Source organism: Corvus brachyrhynchos, unplaced genomic scaffold (assembly GCF_000691975.1).
Source record: "Corvus brachyrhynchos isolate BGI_N302 unplaced genomic scaffold, ASM69197v1 scaffold44, whole genome shotgun sequence".
Classification (NCBI taxonomy): Eukaryota; Metazoa; Chordata; class Aves; order Passeriformes; family Corvidae; genus Corvus; species Corvus brachyrhynchos.
In genome coordinates this window covers 2,344,845-2,370,174 of record NW_008238359.1, presented here as the reverse complement: position 1 = coordinate 2,370,174, position 25,330 = coordinate 2,344,845, and the positions used below count along the sequence as shown (strand labels likewise).

The 25,330-nt window shown below is 43.1% G+C and overlaps 1 protein-coding gene across 7 annotated transcripts in view; it reads left to right on the top strand.

Moving 5' to 3' along the window:
• TENM4 (teneurin transmembrane protein 4) overlaps window positions 1-25,330 on the top strand; it is a 1,563,774-nt gene that overhangs the window by 1,482,115 nt on the left and 56,329 nt on the right. For 6 of the 7 annotated variants that reach the window (XM_017735917.1, XM_017735920.1, XM_008634916.2 and 3 more), the window contains 6 exons: window positions 1,390-1,509; window positions 8,734-8,995; window positions 14,673-14,940; window positions 16,965-17,108; window positions 18,116-18,365; window positions 20,829-20,849. In XM_017735917.1, the coding sequence (XP_017591406.1) occupies window positions 1,390-1,509; window positions 8,734-8,995; window positions 14,673-14,940; window positions 16,965-17,108; window positions 18,116-18,365; window positions 20,829-20,849 (1,065 nt within the window). The remainder of the gene's footprint in view (window positions 1-1,389; window positions 1,510-8,733; window positions 8,996-14,672; window positions 14,941-16,964; window positions 17,109-18,115; window positions 18,366-20,828; window positions 20,850-25,330) is intronic. The other variant, XM_017735922.1, reaches the window with a different exon arrangement.

Here is a 25,330-nt window from a genome sequence, read left to right as displayed (position 1 = left end):
ATCTGTGTTTTTTAAATCATCTTTACAAATGTTGCAGAAATTATCCTTTGCCTCAGTGAACCAGCAAAGCACCATTGCTCCGTTGAAGTGCAGCTGGGATGATTTACTCTAGCTGAGATCTGGTTCTGCACCTGGAGAAACATTGGCTTTCAATCTCTGCTCTCCAGCAGGACAGCAGTTAGGAAAATTATTCATTGAGTCACGTTAGCACACTGACACCACAATTTGCTGTTGCTGCTCAGAAAAATAGTTACCTTCAGCCAAAAATTGGGTTCAGACACTCTTGCAGACATGTGATGTTTTGTCTTTATGGGAAGCTCCTAAGGTAGCAATGTAGTAATGACTTAGAAGTCTGGAAACAGACTTTGGAATAAGAACCAAGAAAATTTGTCTTTGGCTTTACTGCAGGTTTTCTGACTGACCTTGGACAACTGAAAATCATTCTATGTTTTATTTCCTCTCTCTGTAAAATACTGATCTGGCTGTATTAATCAGTGTTTGTAAAGATCCTTGAAATCCTTAGATAAAAGAGCATATTACAGAGCACAGACTAGTTGAAATAGATGTAGCCTATAAAATGGTGCAATCTACCAAACTTGGGAAGAAAAAGAGGGGAAGAAAAAGCCCGTCCTATTAGTGTGCTCAGCTCCCCAGGCAGATTGCAAGGAAGCTTTCTGAACCTGGCAAATTATCTGTCATGGTTTTCCCAAAGGGGAAAGAAATGAGCTGCCAAGCCTTGGTCAGGGTCTTCTGTGGCTTTTGTGCCTTAAATGTGTCCGTGCACTGCATGGTAATTTTCTGTTCTCTTTGATTTTAAAATGCACCTTGCTTTTAATTGGGGCGATACTGTTAAGACACTATTGGCTATTAAGAAAAGGTTCTTCACCCAGAGGGTGATTGGGCACTGGAACAGGCTTCTGAGGGAGTGTCATGGCACCAAGCCTGCCAGAGTTGCAGAAGTGTTTGGACAACACTTTCAGGAACATGGTGTGATTTTGGAGCTGTTCCGTGCAGGGCCAGGAGCTGGGCTCAATGATCCGTGTGAGTCCCTTCCAACTCAGGAGATTCTATGACTCTGTAAAATTCCAATGTGATGTTGTGAATTCTACAGAAGTTTATACTTAATGAAGTATATGCTGCAGCAGTTGCTTTTATGTAGTAGGGTAATCATAAATCTCACTTTGAGTATCAAAAGTTTTTACACAACACCTGAGAAAGCCTTCAAGGGCAGCATCCCACCATCAAAACACATGGTATGGCTCCAGCTTTACAAGGTATAAAGGTATTGGCTTTCTAATGCATAGGAATTCCCAGCCACATGAACAGAGGAAAAAACTGCATTTGTCAAACAGCCTTACTATTTCTTACCATTTTTCTTCTTCTTTGCAGACATGCATGTGTGATTCGAGGCCAGGTGATGACAGCAGATGGGACCCCTCTAGTTGGAGTGAACATCAGCTTTGTCAACAATCCTCTGTTTGGATACACAATCAGTAGACAAGATGGCAGGTAGGATGTCTGTATGGGATTTACAGTGTTCAAGAAGCAGTAACAGCATTATTGCCATGACCACTAAAGAGAAACTCCTTCCAGGAGCATGTTTATTACTGATGCCTTTTTGAAGATGTTGATGCATTATTGTTGGTTGTTATGGGGCTACATCTGGCTGGTGACCAGTCACCAGTGCTGTTCCTCACTGTTCAATTCCAGGGCCAGTCTTGTTCACTGTATTTATCAGCAGCCTGGATGCAGGAGTTGAATGCACCATTAGCAAGTTTGCTGATGGTACCAAACTGGGAGGTGCTGTTGGCTCTCCTAAGGGACAAGAGGAATCTAGATAGATCGGAGCATTGGGCTATGATGAATGAGATGAAATCTAAAAAGTCAAAATGCTGGATTTTCTGCACCTGGAACAGAGTAATACCAGGCACAAGTATAAACTGGTAGAGGAGTGGCTGGAGAACAGCCCTGCAGACAGGGATCTGTGGCTGCTGGCTAGCAGCAGCTGAACAGAAGCTGTTAGAGCATTGTGTCTTGGCAGCCAAGAGGGCAAACCCCATCCTGGGGTGTGTCAAACACAGCACGACGAGCCAGTCAAAAAGGTGGTTGTCCTGCTGTATCCAGTGTTGGTGCAGCCTCACCCAGAACACCGTGTGCAGTTCTGGGCCCCACAATTTATGAAAGATCTTCAGGTCCCTTAATGTGTCCAGAGGAGGGAAAGAAAGTGGTGACAGGACTGGAAGGAATATCCTGTGAGGGGCGTCTGAGGACTCTGAGTTTCTCCAGTTTGGAGAAAAGGAGACTTGAGGGGTGACCTCATTTCTTCATACAGCTTCCTGAGGAGGGGGTCTGGAGAGAGAAGTGCTGAGTTCATCTCCCTGGTATCCACTGACAGGACTCGTGGGAATGGTTCAAAACTGCACCAGGGGAGGTTTAGACTGGACATGAAGAAACATTTCTTAACTGAGAGGGTGCTTAAACACTGCAACAGCCTTCCAGTTAAGGAACCTTTCCTGTCCAACCATCCAGAAGCCACGCTAGCAGTTACACTTACACCACCTGAGCTGGGACCAAGGCCCCGTCGCAGCTACACCCCACACTCACACAGTCACACCAGGGCTCCTTACCCACTCAACCCCAGGTTTTCCATAGCAGAGTCCCAGATGTCCAGATCCCTAAAACAATTTAATCTTGGTGCAATAACTAAATAACAAAATAACAGCCCGAGCTGGTGCCTGCGAGAAGGGGCCCCGGACAAAGGAAACCCTGGGCTTTTACCCCCTGACAGTCTACGCATGGGAAGGCCTGGAGTTATCAGCTCCTGTCATGTCTCCATGTGGTCACTCGGCAGTTCCCTGCCTCTTGCCTCAGGATTTGGCTTGGCCTCCCGCCCCCCTCCAGAGCTCAACCTGCAGCTCACATTGCACATGCACACCAAGCTTCCTGCACCAAATGTAACCTCAGCATTCCTAGGGAGGTTTGATGCCCCAAACCTGTCAGTGTTTAAGAGGCATTTGAACAATGCCCTTAATAACGTGGTTTGATTTGATCAGCCCTGAACTGGTAAGGCAGCTGGACTTGATGATCCTTTTACTTCCCTAACAGATGAATAGCCTTTTCTATCCTATTCTATTCTATCCTATTCTATTCTATTCTATTCTATTCTATTCTTATTATTTATTAACTTTGTAATATCACCTAGAATCTTTAGCCAGCAATTTGGCAATGCATTGCCCATGTGTATTAAAAAAAAAGATGTCTCCTGCTCCCAACAGCTCTATTCTTGCTAGTTCATGTTGAAATGATTAGGAAGAAGTCATTAAGATTACTGTTGTGTTAGAGGCAAAATCTGAGCAATCATGCTCAACCAAAACAAAAGCATTGCAAATTGGGAATGTCTTTCATCTTATCTTTTGTTTGTCAGTGCTAATTATCTCCCTTTCTTTTAAGAACAAAAACGCAACATAAGGGGTTCCAGCTGCATATGCTCTATGTATTGACTGCTAACCACTAGCACTTGGGAGAGGATTTACGCATTTTATCACCTCTCCAATCCACAACTTTCATTTGAGTTGGCCAGAGAAACATATAGAATTGTAATGAAAAAGAGGAACATGTGCTAGCAACGTGTGCTTGATGCTGTCCTGTTCACACTCAAGGGTGTTTGCACCTACTGTAACACTGATGGGGACTGGGAGGGTTTCCAAGGATGCTCCAACTCTTCAATGACATGACAATAAAATGAGAGATGATAAAGAGGCATTCCAGGAAAAGGACCCCGCTGGAGCTGGTGTCTTCTTATTGCCAGTAGCTTAGACATTACTGCAAAAAGGAAAAAAATTGAACATTTGTACTTAAGAGTATCTCTGTCAACCTTATTGAACCTACTTTGTGGGAAAGTGGGATCCAAACCACACTCTCATGATCAGCTTGCTGTGTATGGACTAGCACAAAATCTGTGTCCAGTAGAACACATAAATATGACTAAAAGATTCCTGGACGACAGTGCCTGTCATAACCTTTTTTCTGTCTGTTTCCTTGTATATATACAACACTCAACTACTGTGTGTAATCTTTCATTTAGATTACAAGTACTTTGAGGAAAGAAACCATCTCTTTGCTTTGCAGTTGTGCTGTACCTAGCACAGAGGGGCTTTAGTGTAAACTGGACCTCTAGCCAGCAAACACATAAGCTAAGGGGACAGAGCATGGAGGTGACTGCTGCTATCCAAGCTCCAAACCTTTGTAATGTTCAAGCAGCTATTTCCTCCTAGTTCTTGGGTGGTGAAAGGCAGAGGTCTCCTGCTATAAATCTACTTCTACTGGCAGTTCAAACTAGGGGTGCTCCTTCCATGCTATGTCCTTCCCAAGGTCCAGCTGAGCAGGGAACACAGGGCAGAAAGCAATGCACCCAGGGCATCAGTATGCTCCACCAGGCTTCATTGGACTCCTGGTTCCTTGGAGTGGCTGCCAGCCTCCAGAAGCGAAATTAGTTTCAAGGAGCTGAGGGCTGTAGTTTGCTGACTCAGCCCCCAGCAGATACCAACTCCAAGTGATAAAAATGACAGAGATCAGCTGTCTCAGAGCAAGGAATCTGTGTCCGAGTGGGATTCATCCTAAAGCTGTGATTTCTGTCAGCAGCTGGTGGGGGTCAGTGTAACCCCAGACTGTGTGGTATCAGCTCTTCTGATTTCACTTTCTTCACCTTCCTCTCAAGTCAATCTGCTTCTACAGAAGTCTGATGCACAAACAACATCAAACAAATTGTCCAGTTGCAGTAGTAAGCCTCCAGAATAATGACTATACCTTCCAACTTGGCTAAGGGATACATGCAAGTATTTTCTCAAATGACCAGGCAATAGGCCCATCAGTGCATCTGTGTACTCTGTAAGTCCTCTATGGACAAAAACTACTTGTCCATAAATGGACAAGTTACACAACTCCAAAATCCATAGAACCACGGAATGGTTTGGGTTGGAAGTGACCTTAAAGATCTTCTAGTTCCGTGAGCAGGGATACCTCCCACTAGACCAGGTTGCTCAAAGTCCCATGAAATCTGTCCTTGAGTCCAGTGACTTCCTCAGTGGTCTGTAAATTATCTTGAACTATTTAAGACCATTCAAGCTAAAATTTGTCAGGGCAGCAAATGTTGTCAGGAATCCCTAATTCCTAATCCCAGCCTCACTGCTGATTTAGAGGGTACCATTACATGCATCTCTTGACCGTCCCAGGCCAGCAAACCAAGCCTGTGAAAGGGAGTTAACATTTACTTTCCTTCCTTACTGATTGTTACAGTATTTATTTAATACTATTTGTAGAGCAGTTTCAAAATCATGTAAAGGATTCATGCTATTCCTGTTTCTATTACCTTTTTATGGGTTTGAGTAATTTTCTTTAATAGAGCATGACATCTCATCAGCTTTTGTACAGTACAGTTTTCATGTGATTGAGTCAACTCTGTTTATAGAAATTGATGCTCTTAGGCAAGAAGCTCATTCTGACCTACAGTAGCAGGTTGCATGCATTCCCAGTCCAGAGCAGTGCACAGTCACACAGGGTCATCTCTCCCATCTTCAGTGTCATTCTGGTTTGGAGAATAAATGGGAGCACACATGCAAGCAGTTACCTTGTTCCAGGGGTCATGAGATAACTGCATAAAACTCAGCGGGTTTATTATTTGGCATATTCACCATAGGAATATCTATTCTTGAAAATGTGCACTGAGTTGCCTTAAATTGATTTAACAAATCAGTTTACTGATAGCACTGAAATAACTGGGGTTTTAAAGTAAGGGAATTTCAAGATAAAATTGCATCAGTTTAGCTACATTGGCTCCTAAGCTGATTTTGTTGCTCCAGGTTTGGGGGTTTGGGGGTTTCTTTTTGGCATGATCAAGTTTCCAAATGAGTAAGTAAAATTTCAGTTTTAGAATTCCAGTGAACTAAATTTTTCACCCCTGTAAAGGGGGTGCACTTTATTCCAGGTCTCTCCTATTACATTGCTGAAATACAGCCTGAAATAGTGAAACCGAGGTCCTCTTTAAGACGCATTACTTAGACTGATGTGTTCTTAGCCTAATTACTGCAACAGAGACTTTGTTTATATAACAAGGCATGAATATAAAATGACAGCTCTCAAACTACTCTGTTGTATGCATTTCTCTGTAAAGCAAAGTTAACAGACAGTTCAAAGTATCAGTACTGGATTATAAACCCCATTTTTAAATAAAGTTTTAAATTTGATTAACGTGGTAGCTTAGAGAGACTGCAAGCCCTCAGTATCCCTGGGTTGTAGGAACAGTGTTAATAAAACAGCAAGAAAGTCTCCAGACTTTTTCCACGTCACAGTCAGCAGCTTTGGCATGGTTTTCTCAGAAATACCAAATACTTGAACTTCCAGAGAAAAGAGATGAGAAAGGGTTACACTTTCCTGTGGGGTTTTGATTTTTGAGCCTGCTTTGGATGAATAGATAATTTCATCCTTTGGCTTGTCTCTCCAGAGCCTTTAAAGAAAAACAACAGTATGACTATATAGCAAGTATGATTTTTACAGAGTGATAAAAAATACATCAGAGATCAGCAGCAAAACCAGAAATAAAATTATCTCATTCCTTCAATCCCAAGACAGTTTTCCTTTTGTTAAATTTAATTTCACTGAGGGAAACTGGGAGGAAGGTGTTTTCAGTTTGGGTTTTTCTGTTTGATTTTGGGTTTACCTTTGGTTCAGTTCATCAAGGTAACTTGAAAGCTGCACCCTGGGCCTCTGGGAAAGCCAGCTCATGAGCAACACCGCTTGCTAAAAAATACTGCATGGTTCTGTTTTCACAGCTGCTGGAGCCTGACATGGAGATGGTGCTTTCCCTTCTGCATCCTGTTTTGGGGATGCAGGAGAGGCCAGGATGTTTACCCCCAGCAGATTCCCATCCCTGATCCAGGCTCAGTGAAGCCAAAGGGATGAGATGGAGGTTTGCAAATAAAACCTCTTCCAACTTGCCTAAAAACTTGTTGAGCATCATTTGTAATGTTTATTTCTTTCCTCCTGGTGGCCCATTCAGTGCCCAGATCCATGCAGAGCAAGCCTCTCCCTCCCAGCTGAAGGACTTGCCAAATGCTAATTGACTGTTAAAAACATTCACATCAGAGTACAAACGTTGTGCAGCTTTGCTGGCAGGGACCAGCAAGTTACTCCTCAGGCTGCTGCAGGCCAAGCTCCATAGGTCTGGGAACATGATGCCCCAACTCGAGTGGTAGAATAAACATGGCTTTGGCTTTTTGAAGTGCTTTCTGCTTCCTGCCATGGACTCAATTCAACATTCTTTAACGAATAACCACCTTTTCATAATTATATTTGCTAAATGGCACTTCAGTACATCAGCCATGAAATAAAAAAGGTTCCCCCAAAAAATTGCTTGACAAAGACTTTTTTTTAGGAATAGTTCATACCCATTGTTGCTCCTCTGTGATTTTTCCACCCAATCTGAAAGCCTCACAATTAATTTTAAAAAATACTTTTAAATACCTTTTTTCACCTTCTTTCTTACCATGTATTTACAAGGTGCATCAGGTTTGGCTTCAGGCAATCAAGAGCGTTTCAGATCCCAGTTCTCTTGCAGAGAAGCACTTAAACTCACAGCTCTTTAAGCACATGAGCAGCTCTGCTGAAGCCAGTGAGCCTGATCATGTGCATAAACTCTGAGTAAGAGTGTCATACAGCAGCACCAAGCATGAAAGTGAGAAGCAGGGATGAGAAAACTTTCTGTGCCTGAAGCACATGTTTGGCATTGCAACCAAAGAGATAGTGAGAAAAACACAAAGGAGCAAAAAGTCTTCAATTTCTGTTGAAATCCCTTCCTTTCTTACTTAACACCTGTTTTTTGGGTCTATACATAGTAGATATATCCCATGGTACTTGATAAAATCTCCATCTGTGACAAGACGTGAAGTTTAAATACAAAAGTAAGAAAAACACCAGAACCTTATCCCAACATCTTTACATCCAGAGGAGGAATATTTTCCTTATCAAGGTAACATTTTTTCACACAGCTCTGGAAGGCTGTCTGTTATCCAACAGTAACACATGCAGAAAAGCCACTTGGCTGGAGGTAGCTTAGGGTGAAGTCAGAGACCACAGGCAGTGATTCATCTGCCCTGCTCTAAATGCTTAAGAGTCAAAAAAGATGATGTGCTTGTGTGCTGTGGCACGCAGACAGCCTGCACTGTATGTATTTCTACTAGACTAAGCTCAGTCCCTGACTGGGCTCTCCATGTTCCCTGGGTTGCATTAGGCATTAGTCAGGTTAGCAGAGATGCCAAGACAATTCATATGGGGATGTGTCAGAGAAACCGCTTTCCAAGTAGTTTATTTCATCGTGTGAATTGATCCAATCTGTGCGTTTGTTTGTATAATAAATACTTTTTTAAAAAAAGGAAATTTAGTATGTATGGCCAAAATATGTTGGTGCTAGAAAAGCACCAACAAAGATAAACATGTTTCAAAAAAGGGATGTGTGCAATTTCAATATACATGAGGACATGCAAAGAAGCTGAGCTTGGACTCCTGCCTCCAACACTTGCTGTTACTCAGGTAAAGCCTATTTGGGCTGCAGATTTTAGGTTCATAAAATGAGACTGATGATATTTCTTGCAGTTATTTTTCTGAGGTCCTTGCTAGGGAGTTGTTACCAACAGATGGGGTAGTGTGTGCACTAATTTTGTATTCCATCTCTTAAAACAGCTTTGATCTTGTTACCATTGGTGGAATCTCCATTATCCTGCACTTTGAGCGGGCTCCCTTCATCACCCAGGAGCACACGCTGTGGTTGCCGTGGGATCGCTTCTTTGTGATGGAAACCATAGTCATGAGGCACGAAGAGAATGAGATCCCAAGCTGTGACCTCAGTAACTTCGCCCGGCCCAACCCTGTGGTCTCCCCATCTCCTCTGACAGCTTTTGCAACTTCCTGCTCAGAGAAAGGTCCTATTGTTCCTGAGATCCAGGTATGAACCATCATAGCTGAGGGACAATAACTCATAGAATCATATAATGGTTTGAGTTGGAAAGGACCTTAAAGTTCAGTTCCAACCCCCCCTGCCATAGGCAGGGACACCTTCCATTAGACCGGGTTGATCAGAGCCCCATCCAACCTGACATTGAATTGGGATTGGGGCATCCACAATTTCTCTGGGCAACCTCTGCCAGTGCCTGATCACCCCCATCTCCTTTCTGTGCTTCTTTTGACAGCTTTGAGCAACACAAGTGCAACTGTTCCCCTGCTTTCCTAACAAGAAGCATTCCCCATTTGTTACACCATTTTTCAGACATTTGCCAGGAGCACTCACTCCCAGGCACTCACTTTGCCAGATTTCTTTTCCCTTATCCCTGAGGGATGGAGGCAAAGCACTTGTGACTGACAGCACATGAGCTGGGACCCTTGTGTTACTCACAAGCCCTTGGTCAGCCCTTTGGCATTCAACATGCCCAGCACCAGGCTGGTGCACTTCCTCTGCTCTAACGCCTGTCTTCTGTTCAGGAGAAAATTCCACCCACTGGGCGCTACAAACCTTGGCGGTGGAGTGATGGAGTGAACTTTCTCTACACAGCTGCTGAGACATGCAGTCAGCCAGCAGATGGCTGAGAAGGGGCCAGCCTGCAGAACACCTCAGTTTTATTGCATTTCATGACATTTGGAATAGATGAGGAGAGCAAGAGGATTACCTTTAGTTTCTTATCCCCGTTACCCTTTTTTTTGAGGAAGTGTGAGTCAGATAAAGAAGCTTAACAATCTGCTGTGGCTTCAGAGTATTTTGTCAAATGGAAAGTTCTGTTTTGAACTGAATAATCCAAAGAACCAAATTATCAATTTTCCTTAAAAATACTCATTCTGTTGAAACAGAGGGATGTAACAGCATTCAACCTTTGCTGTCCCGGACATGCTGTTCCCTGGATTTTAGATGCCAGCATTCATCATGTCCTGAGTATTGCTTTTAGTGACAGTAATCTGCCAAGGTGGAAATAATAACAAGTATAGAGACAAATTGTGTGCTTCCGGCATGACTCCACTGAGGTTGGGGTACCATTAATGAGGAAAGAAGTAACTTTATACCTTCTAATTTTAATAAACCAGGTGCTAAACCCTACAACAAATAAAGCTAGTGGTTTCTTTACCTTTCCCTCTGGACCAAGTCTTATGATCCTTTCTCACACTAATTTCCAATTACAGTCACCATGTGTCCCGGCATAATTACTAATTAAGTCCCATATCTTGTAAAGTCCATCATGTTATAAATGCTTGGTTCAGAATCTTGGTTTCCACATCTTTTTATTAAACCAACAAACACCATGAAAGGTGATGGGCAGTGCTGCCTGTGAAAGAAGCAAATATCTGAATATCTGTGCAAATAGCACAACTATGATCATAACCTCAGTCATTATTTGGTATCACAAACACCTTTCACTAGACCAGGCTGCTCAGAACCCTATCCAGCCTGACTTTGAATGTTTCCAGGGATGGGGCATCTGCCATTTCTCTGGGCAACCTGTGTCAGCGTTTTACCACCCTAATCACAGATAGGTAGTGCCATTTGAAATGTCCTGATGATATCCTGCGTAGCCTCCAACTGCCAATCCAGAATGATCCCCCTATCAGTGTCCTGCATTATATCTTCTGAATCCTTGTGAACAGCAGATCACTTGGACATCCCAAATCACACTAGACACCTGTAGTTACAGAATCTAATACCTAAGAAGGATTCATTTTGAGATTATGACGCTTAAATAAGAGGTTCACATGCAGTTGTCTGGATGTGTGCCAAGTGTCCAAGCTCCCATTAAAGCTGACTGAAATCTAATCAGTACCATCAGTGGAGCCTACACATCACTTACGGTGACCCCCCTGAAGCTTTCTGGTTCTCACTGACGGTATCAGTTAGATTCCACTGACTAAAATTGATGTTTATGTGCCTACCTCACGTGAGCACATTTATAAGTTGACATCTGGATTTAGATCCCTTAAACAGGAATTGAATCCCACTCTTGAGTTTACAAGGCAACACCAACCTTCTATAAGAGTCTGTCTGTATCTGCTGTTAGCTGTAGGAAGACCTAAAAGAGCAGTTCAGAGGATACACCCAACTTAGGTTTCTAAGTTAAGATGAATCCCATACACAATGAAGACAGTTCTTTTCCTGTGTGCCATATGTTTGAGCTAAAACCTGTAAATCAATATTCCACCTCAAATATTGATAGCTGAAGGTTAACAGAGTTTGTGGTGTAGGAGTTTACAAGAGAATCTGATTTGTGGCAGAGTCCTGACTGTACTTCAGTTCAGAAATGGACTACTTTTCATTTCTATACTGGATGTACATACAATAAAAAAATAACCTAGCTGTCACTTCCTGCAGCTGCATTTTGTAATACACAGTTCTCAGTAGGGAAATGTTAAATATAAAAGGTGTGAGCACATAGCTGGGAGGAGGTGACAAGCAGATAGCAGGGCTGGGAGAGAGATTTTGACAAGTGGGTAGATAAGAACCTCATGAGCTCGAACAAATAAATGCAGTGCTCTCTACCTGGATGCGTTCAAAAAACCCAGTAGTGCATTTTTAGTATTTGATTCAGGTGCCTGTAGACAGATTTGGGGCCATTCAGAATGCCCTGTAGTGTCCCTTCAGGCCTCCAGCTCCAGAAAGGTCAGCTTCAGATGTCAGAAAGGTCCATGTCAGAGTTGTCATGCCTTTGCAGAAGTTTTGGATACCACAGAACATCTCAAAAGCACTAGATGTCTATGTTAAGGCCCCTGAATCAGACTCTAAATGGTTTTCCTTCTTAAAATTCCCTCTGAGCATCTTACAAGAAAAAAAGACATTGACTGTTCCTTGCCTGTCTGCTGGCAGAGTGAAGAGTAGCTGTAAGAGACATGTGTAACCCAGCACACAGAAACAAGATTTCCTACCTTGTCTCATGCAAAAAGTAGAAAAATTGCTGCTAGGACAAGAACAGATCAACACCACAGAGCCAAGGGAACATGGCAGTGAAAATTGCTACACTGTGTAAATCCCCAGTAAGCTCTTCTGCCTGCCCAGCCTCATGGCTGGACCTCTTAAAAAGAGCCCATAATATTGGTTAGTCTGGGATAAACTCTAAAGGTCTTTCACAAGGTCTGCAGTCACAGTATATGAATGTGTCTGGGCCAAACAGTAATTATCAAATAAAAATAAGGGCACAATTCAGCTCTTGTTACTTTTAGCACATTTAGATTATTTTAAAGCTTGTCTTCCCCCTTTTGTCCCACTGATACCCTACTGATTTATACACCCCGCTATCAGTGCTGTGTTTTGTTGCTAGTTTTTCTCCACTTACAAACTACAAATATATTTTGAATCATCTGAGTTACTATTTGAACCCTCTCTTCAAGCAGACATCTTTAAACACAGCCCCTTGTGCTGCTCAGTGCCTTGGCAGCATTTGGCTGACCTTTTCTTTGGAATGGTAGACAGCAGCAATAGATCATGAGAGAGAGAAATAATTACTTTTGACAGGGATCTGTGACAGACTTTCCAAATAGTATCTCCATGACAATTATTTTTGCCTGCATTTATCCTAATGGGGTTACATACAAAGACAGATTTGATACAAGGGACCACCTTTACTGCAGTTTGGCTCAGCTCTCTCTGGTTGAGCCTAGTCCCCGTCCAGCTTGTTGCTGATCTCATAAAATATATTTTTTAAATCCTGGGTTTTCCCAGTTCTGTCATATTTCAGCCTCCTAAGAACTGAGCTATGTAAATTAAGAAGATTACATTAGAGAAGGTAAATATCTATGAGCACAGTGGAATGGGGCTTTAACTGCTGGATGTGTCCGTTTTCAGGTGCTGCAACACTCAGAGCCTTTTAGTTATCACTTGAAAAAGTGTTGGGCCTTGGATAACATCTCACAAGAAGTGTTTTTGGGGGGCAGATTAAAGATTTGTCATTTTTGATAACACTAAGCAGAAAACCTGGAAGAGTTGAGCAGCTCACTATGTCAGGGAAGTTTGCTGCTCCCACATAGAAGGAGCTGGGTATAGGAGTGACATAACTTGGAATGCACAAGGATCATAAAATCCTAGAATCTCCTGAGTGGCAAGGGACCCACAAGGATCACTGAGTCCAACTCGGGGCCCTGCACAGGACACCCCAAGAATCCCACTGTGATAGATGTGATCCCTTCCTGATGGGTGGATCTCTTGACCCACCTGCCTTCAAGCTTCCCCGCCCTTAATATTCAGAAAGATGATTATTGCTAGGGAAGTATTTTCCACGCTCATTTAGGGTCCAGCACACTGAAGAACTTCAGAAGTGGCACAGGAGTGAACTGTGCCATCTGTGACCTTTTAACACATCCCATTAGCAGACCAAGCTTTCCAGCTCACTGATAAGCTTCTACCTTCATTTTTCAATCTTCGCCAGAGGTTGCTGATTTGTGCTCAAAGTGTCCAAGTTGGGTGCTTTCCTACGAGTGAAGTTTTCTTGAAAGTGACAATTTTTTTCTCTGAAGATATTTTTATCAGCATTTTGTGTGGAAAGATCAGCATGGTGTCAGGGATATACTTTGTATCACTTTCCAGAAACTTTCCAAGCATTTCTCCAGAAAAAAAAAAAAAGGAAGAAAAAAGAAATTTTAAGATCTGGTTATACTTTAGCAGGTAAATTAGCTGAAAATCCCATCTTTATTGAGACTTCTCTGGTCTCAAAGCAGAACAAGGGCAGAAAAAGCTTTGCCTGATGTTTTTTCAGTCTTCTCTTAAATTTTGTACCGTAATGGGTACCTGTGAGATAACTGTCCCAGTCAGTCAGAAATACCCACACTCTGGAGAAGAAAATTAAGCAACTCACTTAGAATACAGAGGAGTTTGGAAAAGAAAGAGAAGGAAGAATTCAAGGGAAGGGAAAGGAGTTGCAGGCTGTAGGTGAGGCCAAGAGCTTTATCACTTAAGTAAGAAGGAAGGGAATTCTAAGCAAGTACCAGAATAAGTAGGAACAAACATCAGGTCAGAAAATAAGAGTGAGAACACAGATAGAAAAAAAGGCTAGAGGTAGATGGTAGATCAGGTAGAGAGGGTCAGAAGTGAGGTAGGAGAGGAGCACTTTTAAAGAAGGAGACATGGATAAGTCAGAGGAGAGAGGGTGGAAGCAGGATTCACTAATCTCTTGGAGAGACTTGCGTGTTATGATCAGGATCAGGAAACATCCTTAAGACCAAGCAGGGCATGATATTTTTCTGGGAAAAGGAAGCCAGGAGACAAAAATTAGAGGCTTCTAAAACCTATGATGATAAAAGACAGAAAATGGAAGCTAAATTGATGGGCTGTAATTATCTGAGATCCCAGGCTCTTTTCTCCATGCATCCTGGAACTCCTTTTAGGAGTGAGACCCTTTGTAAACCCTGACTTAAAGTGGTACTTTGTTCTTCTGTTCTTGCATGTAACAGAGGTGGAGAAAGCGGGAGGCATTCCTTGGCTTCCAGAAATAACCCTATAAGTTACATATATCATTTCATACTTGATGCCTACTAGGTGCCTTTTTAGACATGTCTGCCAGAGCTTTTATACAGGTGTGTTTGATAAATTACAGCTTCACTGCCTTTTCCTGTCTGCTCGCTGCTGATTTAACACCTCATGGATTGCTTTTCCACAGGCTCTACAAGAGGAGATTAATGTTTCCGGCAGTAAAATAAAAGTGAGTTACCTGAGCAGTCGCACAGCTGGCTACAAATCAGTGCTGCGGATCAGCATGACCCACCCCACCATCCCCTTCAACCTCATGAAAGTCCACCTCATGGTGGCCGTCGAGGGACGCCTCTTCAGAAAGTGGTTTGCAGCAGCTCCAGACCTGTCCTACTATTTCATCTGGGACAAGACAGATGTCTACAGCCAGAAGGTGTATGGGCTCTCAGAAGCCTTCGGTAAGTGACCTCAGGGTTTGTGTCTCCTTTTAGAAGCAGCTAAGTGGCAGTGACAGACCTTGTCCTAGGTCAGTGTGGTCTCACTGCAGACACGTGAAATGGTCCCTGCAGATCCGCTGCAGCACACGTTCCCCAGCAGATGAGTCACAGAATGGTTTGTGTTGAAAGGGACCTTAAAGACCATTTAGTTCCAATGTCCGGTCATGGGCAGGGATGCCATCCATTAGATTAGGTTGCCCAGAGCCCCATCCAACCTGGCCTTGGACACTTTCAAAGGCAGAGTACGAATACTTACCTGTTCTCTGGCTCATGGCCCAGCATGTACATCCTGAGCTGCTCCCATCATATTCATACAGAAGGAATTAACTGGGACTGGAAGTGTTTGGCTGCCTCTCACCTATAGCCAAAAACTGTCAAGACTGCTTTGAAAGGAATCCCTGGGACTGAGCCCTGATTGCCGCTGCTCCTTGTGCCTGACCTTCAGGATTGGTCTAATTTTAGTTTCCACTTCGTTTCCTGTTTGAGAATACCATCCCATACTGGGTGTTTAGTGAGCAGAGGTAATGCAGTTCTGCAGTGATTGCTTCCCATCTGTCAACACCTAGTGGACATTCAGTTACAGGTCTTCAGCTGAGTTTAGACTAGACTTCTCAGGCTGCCAGGAAATTATATCAGCAAAATAGGGGAGAGATCCCAAATTAGCAAATACAGCTCCTCTTGACAGAAGGATGGTTCACTGATGCCTCATAGCTCACTTGAAGATAAGTCTCTTTAGAGGAGTTACAGGATGCCTGGTTTTCCAGGAGGAAGAATAGGTGCCTTCGTTCTCTCACTCAGGCTCAGCTGCCCTGAGCAGGCTGGGTGATACAGCCTGCTGAGCCTTACCCAGCTCGGAGTCTACATGGAGAAACGTGTCCTGGTAGCATATCCTGAAGTACTCTGCTTGCATGCTCTTGAAGATGCTAGATCAGCAGTGGGTCCTGGAGTGCTCCATGAAACAACTTGAGTACCCAAGCAGGTCTGAGCACATCAGCATTCGTGCCTTCAATGATTCCCACCTCCAGAACAGTGAAAAATACTGACCTTTCATATCCTAACTTACATCTTCCTCTGATACAATCTGATTCTGCAAAAGGCTATGTTTGATGGGGTATCCTGAGTTCTGTCGGTGCTCAGCACTCTTCAAAGAGGCTGGGAAACTTGTAATATCAGACTTTTTTCTTTCTATCTAGTAAAAAAAAAAAGATCTATGTAATTGCTTTTCATTTGTGTGGAACTTGCAGTTCTGCTCTGCTTCAGCTGTAAAGATTAGAAGAAAAGCAGACCAATGAAAATGGTCCTGCTTCTGCTTCTTCTGAGAAAATGGTAAAGTAGTCATTATTCTGTCAAAAACATGATTTTCCTTCTGCTGACATAATTTTAAGCAGCTCCAGTGTGTTCAGTGGAGTTACTCCTGAAAGGTTCTGATTAGACATCACAGCAAGCAAACGTTTGACATTAGCAATGACCACAAGTCAGCCTGGCTGAGACTGCTGCCTCTGAGGGGCTCGCTGCCCCATGCATGAATTGTGCAAGTCTTTACCTTCCAAGAAAGGTCATGATCAAGATCAAGTTCCTGGCATGCACTCTTTGATCAAAGAAAGTAGGTAGGAGTAAAATTCTCCCGTTTGAGAGTCCAGCAATAGTTTACACTCTCAAATCATAGAATATCCTGATTTGGAAGGGACTCCCAGAGATCAAGTCCTAATCTCAATATCCATTGTTTTAAAATGTGTCATTAAAAAAGTGTCTTTTAAATTTTTAGCACATTTGCCCAACACCTACAATGGCTTTGACCTTTTTAAATGCAGAATAGACTTTCAAGAGAAAAAATATTAGGACTGTGTATTATGATGATTTTCAATTAAATTAGCAGTTTTCTGTAGAAATGCTCTTACCCCTGTTCGATTGAGACTCTGTGTGTGCTGGCACTGCATTTCTGGGTTACTAACATAAGGAGTCTTTTGTTTCTCTCTTGTTCACAGTTTCAGTAGGTTATGAGTATGAATCCTGTCCAGACTTAATCCTGTGGGAGAAGAGGACAGCTGTTCTTCAGGGTTACGAAATCGATGCTTCCAAACTTGGAGGATGGTCCCTGGACAAACACCATGCCCTCAACATACAAAGTGGTAGGTTGTCTGTGACACATAACAGGAATAATACAGCATTGCAAGTTGGTCCTTATCACTACGAATTCAAGAAAAGGAAAGGAAAGAAACCTGACCAACACATGTTCTCTCTCGTGTATTTTACTAACAAATTATTTCTAGCAACCTACATTTAGAATCAAGTTAGTGTACAAAATGCAAAAGAAGCTGGCCATCATGAAATAGTTGAATGTCAGCCTGTCTAACTTTGTAGTGTCATAAAAGAAGGGCATTAACAAGGAAAATATTCCTAAAATAACAAAGGGGAGCCTATTCGGATTGGAACTGTCACTAAGCATAAATCCACCCAGAGGCATCCTCCAATGTGCCAAGTGTACTTGCAAAACAAGAGGCTGCATGGGTCCTAAGGGAGAATGGAAAGTTCCAGAGTCCTTGAAGACAGCTGAGGACTGCAGCAGGGAGGCTTAAAAGCTGATCAGAACATGTTCAAAGGTGGAAGCATTGTGTCCCTCTGGATAACAGTGGTATGGGAGCAAACATCTCATTCAGCCCACATCACTGCCGAGATCACTACACTTAGAGGGAAAATAGGCAGAGCTCCTCTAAAACTTTGCAGATGAAACATTTCTCTAGCGAATATCCCATGGTCTTCCTGCCCCTTACTTTTCCATGAGCTATGTAATTTCTTTTTTTTTTACCTGGTAGACTGCCAATTACAGGGCAAGAAGGAACAGACAGGGCAGGTAAAAATTCATGAGGTGCTGAGAAGTGTATTTCATTCAAAGGTAAAGACAGTCTTGTTCTCCCTACATATTTTCCTTCTGCAGGATATGTAATGGGTCTAAAAAAAATTCAGAAAAGAGGCTCCTCATTTGAAACTATCAGAAAACAGTACTGTGAAAGATAATAAACCTCCTTGCTACTTAACAGATTCCCCAGCTGACATTCAGCATTGCCAGTTTGTGCTACCTTTGGTCTCAGTTTCCCTGTCTCTCTTTAATTTCCTTGATACTGTTTTCTCTCTCTAGGAATCTTGCATAAAGGAAACGGGGAAAACCAGTTCATTTCCCAGCAGCCGCCTGTAATTGGGAGCATTATGGGCAATGGCCGCAGACGTAGCATTTCTTGTCCAAGCTGCAATGGTCTGGCAGATGGGAACAAACTCCTGGCTCCTGTTGCCCTAACCTGTGGGTCTGATGGAAGTCTTTATGTTGGAGATTTCAACTACATCCGAAGGATCTTCCCCTCTGGCAATGTCACCAACATACTGGAGCTGAGGTACTCTGTGTGAATGTGGCCGTTTAGAATAATGCTCTTAAGTTCTGCAGAAATCCTACGTACCCAAAAGAAAAATGAGCAGAACTCTTTAAAAAAAGCAAACAACACAGCAAAACAGAGAAAAAGCTGTCTGGATCTGCCTCTTCTGCAACTCTGCTGACTTTGATTTACACCAGAGAAACACAGGCCTAGCAAGTTCTTCCAGAACTGAATCACATGCCAAAAATATTGACACATTTCTGTGCTGCTAAATCAAGCTGTGCTGATGTCTGCCTTTTCCTGTAGTCAGAAACCAGTGGGAATGCTGAAAATTAACAAGCAGCCTCTGAGATAACCAGTACTTGGAAAGACACAGCACTGATGATGATATGTAGAGGTTAATCAGGACTGATAATCACTCATAGTTTAGACAGGATGATCACTCTAGGCAGTCATAGACTGGGGTTTTCTAGTTGTTTTTTGGGGGACAACTGTATCAGCCCCTTTCAGTTCCCAACTGAACAGCAGTGTCAGGCTGAACATGCAGATGGAGCATCTGGAAGTAAGTGGAGAGTTTCCTTTTAACCCCAAAAAGCAAAGGAAAAAAATATACCAGTAGAAATAATGAGGAAGGGGTAGGAACATCCATTAAAAACAATGAAGCAGCAGGAAAAGTATGATTTGTCCCAGGTTCTGAGAAAATGGAATAAATTGTGACTGAACCAAATTTCAAATTGACCTCACTGGGGATATTTTTTCGATCTAAAATTTCTGCAGCAAATACAAGTATCCACTTCAAAGCAGTGGGGCCTGGTTCTGGGCTTTGCGTGGCCAGACAAGCCTCACTCCAGGAAAGTCAGATAGAGTTAAGGGAGTGTTCCTGAATGAGTCTTCTGTGCTTGACAGGCCTGAACTCAGGTCCTGAGAAGTCAGTGTGAGGATAACCTGGTATGAAAGGTTCAATATTGCCATTTACCTCTCAAGATCTGGCCTGAAAGTGAGAATCTTCCCGAAAGTAAGACCCTCCCTCCTCAGATTTAATATTCCCTGCTGCTGAGGACAAACATAATACTGCATTTCTGCAAGGACTGCAGCCAAATTTGTGCAAGATCCCCTTAGTCCCTCATGCACAAACATGCCGTAGTCATTAGACCTTGCCAAAGGTCTTCTTTGGCACTCAGAACCGTCATTGTAGATCATGGTGTATGGGACAAAAAATCCAGCCAGCCACCAGAAGGCCGGCACTTACAGAATAGCTGCCTTGGTATGTGCACCTCAGAGGGCTGGGGCACCTTTTAAGTAACGCAGCAAGAACCTCATGTTTGCTACTCAGTTTCACGATACATGAGAACATAATATCGCTCGTGTTTGTAAGGTGGGAAGCTGGGATAAACCTTCAGACCTGGTCCTCGTTAGAGTGTAATATCCTTCCAGTACCAGAAAGTTATTTTAATGACCAAAGGTGAGATTTCCAGAAGAGCCTAGGTGAGCCCAAATCCCATTGCAACGGAGTAGAATTAATATCTCATTCCCAGAAGTACAATTTTGAAAACTCAATTCCTGTTTCATTGTCAGTGGAAATACCAGACCCATCAGAGTTTTTGCAAAGTATTTCCTCATTGGGGAAGAGAAAATTGGAAGCCTTGACAGAGTAGCCTTGCTGGCTGTTGTGTAGAGCCACAGAGTTAAATTTACTTCAGAGTTAAATCTGCTGCAACGATTGCTGCTTCATCTGTGCAAACACTCAGGTTACTGGATCTAATAAACATTTCTTCACTCTGGTGTGCTATAAAGTAAGTGGGTTCAGATGTCAGCTGGCTAAAAGCTGTGGAGGAAAGCCATTGCTTTTGGACTAAATGGAGTTTGCTTGTGTCTTCTCAAATCAGCATCTCCTTTGAGATTAACACCCTCACTATTTGGCTTCGAGGTTTGTTTGCAGGGGTGGCTTTGGAGTGTAGTGTTCTGGAAAGTAAATGCATTGTGGGTTGCAGAGAGCTGCAGCTGGGTGTGTAACTTAGACCTGTGAAAAATGTCCAGCTCAGCATAACTTCAGTCCTTTGGGCTGGAGTTCACGAGGTTACAGCAATGAACTGCCACCCATAACCGTGCAACTCTTAAGTCACCTTTGTAAATCACAAGGTGTTGCTTTGACTGAGGGTGAAAAAAACTGTAAAGATATCTGCATCTACATCTATTTAGCTCTGTGCTGCGCTGAGTGATAAAGTCTGATGGTCCTATCTCTTGTGTGAGTGAATAACTCCAAGCAGGTGAGATTGCACTTCCTTTGTGATATGCAGCAGTACATAAGTGAGCTCACTGCCAAGTAATATAAAATACATCAGTGTCATTCCAGCTAAGTCTTTATTTATTATTGCATTGTATGATACAGTTACTGTCAAGTTTTCAATCTGCTAATAATGCATCGAACTGAGCTGCTAACACCTCATTCTTTCTTCTATTCCCTGCTTTCCTGTCTTCTGTCAGAAATAAAGATTTCAGACATAGGTAAGCCAACCAGTGGAGAATTCTTATGCTGCTCCCTGTCTTGTTGCATGTTGTTACACAGTGAGCCACAAGTGCCATTTCCAGATGATTCAATAGCAAATGAAGCTGGCGTGATTAAAACTGGCGTAGGCAATCAGTCATCAGAACCGGGAGCCATTAATCACAATGTGAGCCATGCAAGCTTCTGCATGAGCTGTTATAGCTGGAGACGGGAGGTACAGGCAGGAGAAGCAGGGTAACAGCAGGAGAAGGGGGGAAGGAAAATGGGTGGGAATTTACCAAGAAAGTAGAGTGGGAACAGCAACAGAATACAGATCACTGGAACAACTAGGATGGAAAAATAATTCTCCACAGTGAAAAGCCTTCCTTTTGAGTTTGGGGGATTTAACAGGCTTAATGAAGATCCGTATGTCCCCCAGCATCACCCACCCAGGGAAGTTAGGTTTTGTAACTTTTTTCAGTCTGAGCTTTCATAGAGAGCTTTGACACGTGAAAGTCTGTCAAGCTCAGATAGGAGGTAGTGCAACTCAGAACCTTAGCCAGGAAATGCAATAAAAGAGTAATGACAAGAAAACAAGATGAAAGAGAGACTCCTAAATTGGAGCTTTGTCACTAAGAATATTTGTCACTTGGGTTCACTGGAGTTTCAGTGGGTTTGATCCAATCAGTTGTATTCCAGAAGGTGTCAACATCCTGTCTCTGCCTGTGTTAGCAAGGACTTCTCTGACTCTGACAAGTTTCCCAGCCTTCTCCCTGGTTGCTTTTCTAAATCAGAAGCTTAGACTGTGTGGAGTTGGGATTTTTTTGTGTGCGTGTTTAGTTTTCTTTTGCATTTGGGATTGGGGATTTTTCTTGCTACATGCTTTTCATTTACTACTTCTTTGACTTCGTAGAGGCTATGCTAAACCAGAAATGTTCCTTTTATCTGCATGCCTAGAAATGAAATGGAGTAGAAACTGATTTTTTATCCTATTGCCAGAACAATAATGAAGGGCTGACCTTCACAGTATAATGGACTGGCCCAAAGCATCTATTAGCAGGGCTGAGAGGTTGGTACCCAAGACCTTTTCAGTGATTGTCCTCATCAGGCTGAGTTCCAGCTCCCTAGCTCCTCTTTCACATTTGAAGGCTATAGAAAATTTCATTTCTCTTTGGAACAGCCAGGTTGTATCCTTAATGCCCAAGAAATACACAGCCACTAAAGTGCATCTGCTTTGACAGGGAAGGGCAGCAGCTGGATACCTGTTACGAGAAGGGGTTTTGTGTATGAAAGCAGTAACTGAAGGAAGATCTATGGACTGGCCACAAATGCTGCAGATGCCACCAGAGCCTTACAAAGTTGGCAGGGCTTCGGCCTTTAGGCAGTTCCTAAAAACTAAGAAATTAAGTGAAAGAAATCTGAGACATGCCTGCTTCAGTGCAGTCCAAAGGGTATCAGGGAGGGGGGAAGCAAGTGAGGAGCTCCAGATCAAATACTCCCATCTGTGACTACAATGAGGGAGTTACCCATCCGTTAGTGCCTGTTCTGTGACATTTGCTTTAATGCTTCTGGCTAGGAAGCCTCTTTGCTCCTGACCCTCAGGGAAATGAGTGGGTGTAGTCTCAGCTAAAGCTCCAGTGCTTTGAAGGTCCTAAGCTTGACCCCAGTGACCAGCAACAGTTCAGAGGGTGTGATCCACAGGACTGAATCTTAGTGGTTTGGAGAAGCTGAAATCCGTATGCTAAAGCTGCCTCATTTCAGTGGAAAGGATTCCTCCCCAACATGTAGCCTTTGGTGAGCTTGATCTCCAGAGGTTCTGGGGCTACCCACTAAGAGGCTCAGCTTTACAGCTCTGTGTATGTAGCCAGGGTCTCACTCTGCAACAGCCTAAATAAGGGATGTTAGCTAAGCCAAAAAGCATCACCAAATCATGATGCCTTCTCTTCAGGAACATGGAGGGCAGTGAGGCATTTCTGTCTTGCAAATATACAAAATGTGGCCACACTTAAATTTATTCTTACTTTCTTGTTTTCATTCATACTGTAGAGAAAAGTCTACAGTTAGTGGCAAAGAGAGGTATCTCAGCAAACAGCCCTAGGATCAGATGAAAAGTCCTTTGCCATCTCTGGCCTGGATTATGGCATTGTTATAAAGTTTTATTGTCCAGCGTGTCACACTAGAAGAGCTTTGGGCATGACACACAAACTGCAAACACTAAAAGGCCAAGTGTAAATTCAGCCCACTGCACTGTGTAGCCTCCATAGGTATTAATCTATTGAGTGTCACCCAGGGAAAAAAGACCAGTGCCTCACACAAGCTACAATTAGATCCTCTGGTTCTGAGCTTCAGGGTGCTTAGCATGGAGCCATGGAAACACAGCCCCACTGAACAAAAACTTCCTGTCTGCAGGAATTTGGTAGTCCTTTAGTCATCACCAAATGTATGTGGCCTGCAGGGCTCAGAGGGGAAGTGGGTAGCTGGCACAGAAAGAAGAGGTGAATTTGTGTCCTTAAACAGAGACATCAGTTCCAAAGAACCCCAGGGGTTTATCCAGGTCAGTGGTTGTGGGTAACTAATTTTGGTGGTATGACTGCTCCTGTCTGTTGACCACAGTGGGAGCCAGAGCTGTACATTTACCAGTAACAGAACTTGTCCTTTGAGGAGGTGGTAGATGCCCTTGCATTTGAGAAACAAAGATACAGTTCATCTTGCAAGATAAATGTTAAAAATAGTCAGACCAGTCCTACCCCAAAAGGTGATATTTCTCTCCACTGCCTGTAAGGCAGCCAGCTCTGATGTGAGCATCCACTTTGTAACCATCTAAAGCTTGGTGATATGAATACCTTGGCATTTTACAGAAGCCAATAAAAAGGTGCAGTCTGCTGTGCTGATGTTTTATAGGGACCCTGCTGAAAACAAGGACCATCTCCCTTTTCTCATCTCTATTCCTTAGAGACTGGCTTCGCACTCTGGAGCAGGAGGTTCCTTCCTAGGACTCCTCCAAAACATGGGCTCTGGGCCCAAAGGGATAATACCAGCCCGTGTTCAAAGCCTGTGCATATATCATAGTACAACTGAAGCAATCCACAACCCAAGCATCATACCTCTGCCAGCTCACCCAACTTTTTATCCCATTTCTCTCTATGCCTGTGTGTAAAGAATCAAGTAAAGCACAAACACTTTAAAATGGAGTTTGAACCCATTAACACAACTGCAGAGCTCCAAAATTGGTACTGGCACTATCCTGCCCAAACAAGGAGAATGGTAAAAGGAAGGGGAGAAGGCAGATGTGTGGAAGAGACTGTACGCAACTCCAAACAAGCGGGATCACTGTGGACTTGGAAGATTTCCCTGTGCTTTCCCAGCACATCATTGTGTCACAAGCATACAAGGAAGCAGTATCACCTCCATTTCACTTTGGCTTGCAGAGCCATGAAACTGTTCTCACCCCCCGTGACTACACCATCATGCCCACTAATACCCATCAAAGTGTCAGTTCTTGGCTAGGGACCAGCCCATCCCATCACTGCAACTTCAGGGTTATTGCTTCAGGAGGTGTAAAATAGCAATGCAATGCTCAGGTTTTCTTCTAAAAAATTGTAAGAGCTCAGGGAACACTCTGGGAAATCAGCTCTTCCTCCACAGTCGTTTTCTAGTGTCAGTGTCAATATGGGGGATAAATATTCTAAGACTTCAAATAATATAGCTGATTAAGTCTTTTGAATAGTAAAAAGTCCTGTCTTTTGTTTTGGACCGTTACTTAACTGAGAAATGAGAGAGGATAAAAGGGGGGAAAAAGTCTTCCCTGCTTCACCCCAGGCAGATTTATTTCAATTGCTGTTCAGCCCAGTCCAATTTACCACTTGGATTTGCCTATTGATTGTGGCTTTAAATAAAAAGTGAAGCCCCAATGTTCCTGGCTCCACTGCTCATGCTCTATCACAGATAAAGGGAAGCAGTTTGGGAGATTTTACGTGACCAGCGTAAGTTTATTTAAGCATCTTTCACTCTGAAGGATCTCAAAGTGAGGGAAAAAAGCTCCAGTGTATAACACTGTGCAATTTGTGCTAGGGCAGAGCATGATACCATCTCCCTGTAATGTTGAAAACAGTTGGCAGAGGCCAGGGGGGTAAATTCTAGCTTGACCATTTTTAACAGATTGTTTCAGCATCTATTCTATACAAGAGCTGGGAATAGAAAATTGTTTTAAGAGCTCTCTTTTTTACAGAAGATTGTAATCAATAATAAAATCCACCAGAGTGAGGCTGTGAAATCCAAAAATAAATCACAACAGTAGTGCTGGGAGAGGGGAGCAGGAATTTCTCTCTGTCCCCATTTTTCTCCATCTCTGGGTAAGTCATTTGCCTTTGCCTGTCTGCAAATAGCCAGTTCTAAAACTCAGGGAAAGTTACCTGTGCTTGCCAGTCAAAGATGGTAAAGGATTGCAAGTGCCATTAAAACTGTCCTCCTCTTGTCCACCTCCCATGCAAAATAGAGATTA